The sequence below is a fragment of the Chionomys nivalis genome, chromosome 8 (assembly GCF_950005125.1).
Source record: "Chionomys nivalis chromosome 8, mChiNiv1.1, whole genome shotgun sequence".
In the NCBI taxonomy this organism is placed as follows: domain Eukaryota; kingdom Metazoa; phylum Chordata; class Mammalia; order Rodentia; family Cricetidae; genus Chionomys; species Chionomys nivalis.
This window is the reverse complement of record NC_080093.1, coordinates 93,865,573-93,868,109: the sequence shown is the minus strand read 5'-3', so window position 1 is coordinate 93,868,109 and position 2,537 is coordinate 93,865,573. Positions and strand designations below refer to the sequence as shown.

General features: G+C 44.9%; 1 protein-coding gene across 1 annotated transcript; it reads right to left on the bottom strand.

Moving 5' to 3' along the window:
- Positions 1–960, bottom strand: LOC130880651 (olfactory receptor 51G2-like). The gene has a single exon (XM_057779792.1). The coding sequence runs from the start codon at positions 958–960 to the stop codon at positions 1–3; it is 960 nt and encodes a 319-aa protein (XP_057635775.1).
- Positions 961–2,537: the final 1,577 nt, after the last annotated feature.

Sequence of the window (2,537 nt, the reverse complement as noted above, 5' to 3'; positions counted from 1 at the left end):
TTAGTGACCCTGGGTATCTCCTATGCTTGCTCCACCAGACCGGAAGATGCGCAGAATCCTCAGTCGGATCTGCTTAGTCTTTATGGTATAAACAACTGGATTGAGAACTGGAGGAATGAGAAAGTGGAGATAAGAGAGCAACACACGACTGCATGGGGAAGCCCACTTGCCAAATCGGTGGATCATTGACAGGCCAATCATAGGTGTGTAGAAGAGCAGGACAGAACAGATGTGGGAGACACAGGTGTTGAGGGCTTTGAGGCGTTCAGTCTTGGAGGCAATTGACAACACTGTGTGGAGGATCAGTCCATAGGAGAGAACAATGAGCACAGAGTCCACACCCAGGGTGGAGAGAACCACGAACAGGCCATAGACACTGTTGATGTGGGTGTCCGCACAAGCCTGCTTCATAACATCTGGATGCAGGCAGTAAGAGTGGGAAAGCTGGCTCTTCTGGCAGTAAGGCAGCTTTTTCAGCATAATGGGGGCAGGAATGTGGAGACCAATGCTGCGAACCACTATGGCCAGGCCCAAGCTGGCAATCCGAGGGTTGGTGAGGATGGTGCCATAGCGCAGAGGACTGCTGATGGCCACAACACGATCAAAGGCCATGGTCAGCAGCACAGAGGACTCCATGACGGAGAAAGTGTGGATGAAGAAAAGCTGGGCAAGGCACATGTCTAACGTAACCTCCCTGACACCCATCATGTAGACTGTGAGCATGGTGGGCAGTGTGGAAACAGACAGGCCCAGATCCATCACTGCTAGCATGGACAGAAAGTAGTACATAGGCTGGTGCAGGGAGGGCTCTGACTTTACTACCCACAGGATCAAGCCATTCCCTGCAAGAGAGGCAATGTACACGATGCATAAGGGAATGGAGATCCAGACATACATAGCCTCAATGCCCGGGAGGCCAGTCAGAAAGAAGGAGGGACTGGAATGGTTGGAGTGGGCCATGGCAACTGCTGGGGAAGACTCCAAAATCAAGTGTAATCCCAGGACCCGAGTCCAGAGAGTTGTTAGAACTTCTGAGAGCTGGGATCTAATGGAGACTCTTCAAAATGTTGCTCTCACAACTAAGGCTTCTAATTTATCTCACCATTTCTTTTAGTTCATAATTAGGAAGTCCTTTAAGATGAATTTGTTTAATTGTTAGAAGAAAGCTTTTGTACATATTAAGACTGCATAATGCAAATATATTTAATGCTTAAATTGGAATTTGGCATATATCCTTAGAAAGGAGCTAAAGAACGTTGGTTCCAAGTCTGTACTACAATTATTGCATTCAAGCTACCTTCTAATATAGCTATTATATCACACCTAGTCTAGAATTCAAGGCCTCCTTTCTGTTAATTTCTTTACATTCCTCTACTTTTCAAAAATGATAATTATGATGAATTTTGCCATTTTTTCTTTCACATATGAAAATATACCGATAGAATTCACTACCCATGTCTTTCACTTAATGTACTTTGTGAAACAATTTCATATGCATGATTCACATTATTTTTAGATCTATTTTCTTGTATTTTATTCTCATAAATATTTTGCATGCCTGAATGCATGTACACCATGTGTGTTTCTGGTGCCTGCAAAGGTCAGAAGAGGGCATTGGGTCCTCTGAAAAATGGGTATAATCTATCATATATGTGTTAAAAATCAAACCCTGGTCTTCTGCAAGAACAATAAGCACTCTACACCAATGAGAAATATCCCAACCCCATCTTGGGGCAGGACAGATAAGGTGTGTGGGGGGAGTTATGGAAGGAGAGAATACATGGAGGGGTGGCTGGAATTGATGGCATTTGGGTGTGTGAAAATCTAGTGGCATGGAAACTTCCTGGAATCTATGAGGGTGTCCCTAGTGAGGACTCTTAGTAATAGACGATGCAGAGTCTGCACTGGCCATGATTTGTAGCCAAGCAAGGCTCAAGTTGGGGAACTGGGTTACACTGCAGCTGAGTTGTTGGCTTAGGAGGTCCTCTGGAGATCCCTAAACAACTAGGCTTACACTAGGACAGAAGGTCGCTCTCTGAAAACCGACGGTAGGGCCCCATTGCCTAGGAAAACTACTACAGAGCTCATTGTACATAGGTCGAGTTTATGTCTCCTTGGAGCCTTCATCCCTATGCCCTAGTCTCTGGCCAGAGAAGGTACCCTGCAGGCTAAGAAAAGAGAAACCTGGGCAACCAACTAGTCACAAAACCCTGCACCTACAGTCTGTCCCGCGACCATGATGTGCTAGCACAATGATGCCTCAGAACTTGTGGGAGTGGACAACCAATATTTGGTATCACTTGAAAGTCAGCCACAAGAGGAGCTTAGGGTCCGTACTGCCTTGATGGCCAGACAACTGACTGTATAATCCAGAGTCTTAGGCTAGAACCAAACAAGACTGACAAAAAAAGAAGCAAAGAGACGAAGAGAAGAAATAAAAAAAAAAGTCACTAAATAAAACCTAGTAAATGGTTTCTAATGATATAGACTACACTCCTAGGTTTGTGCCTTGTCTAGTAGTCAACAGTAAGTTTTCC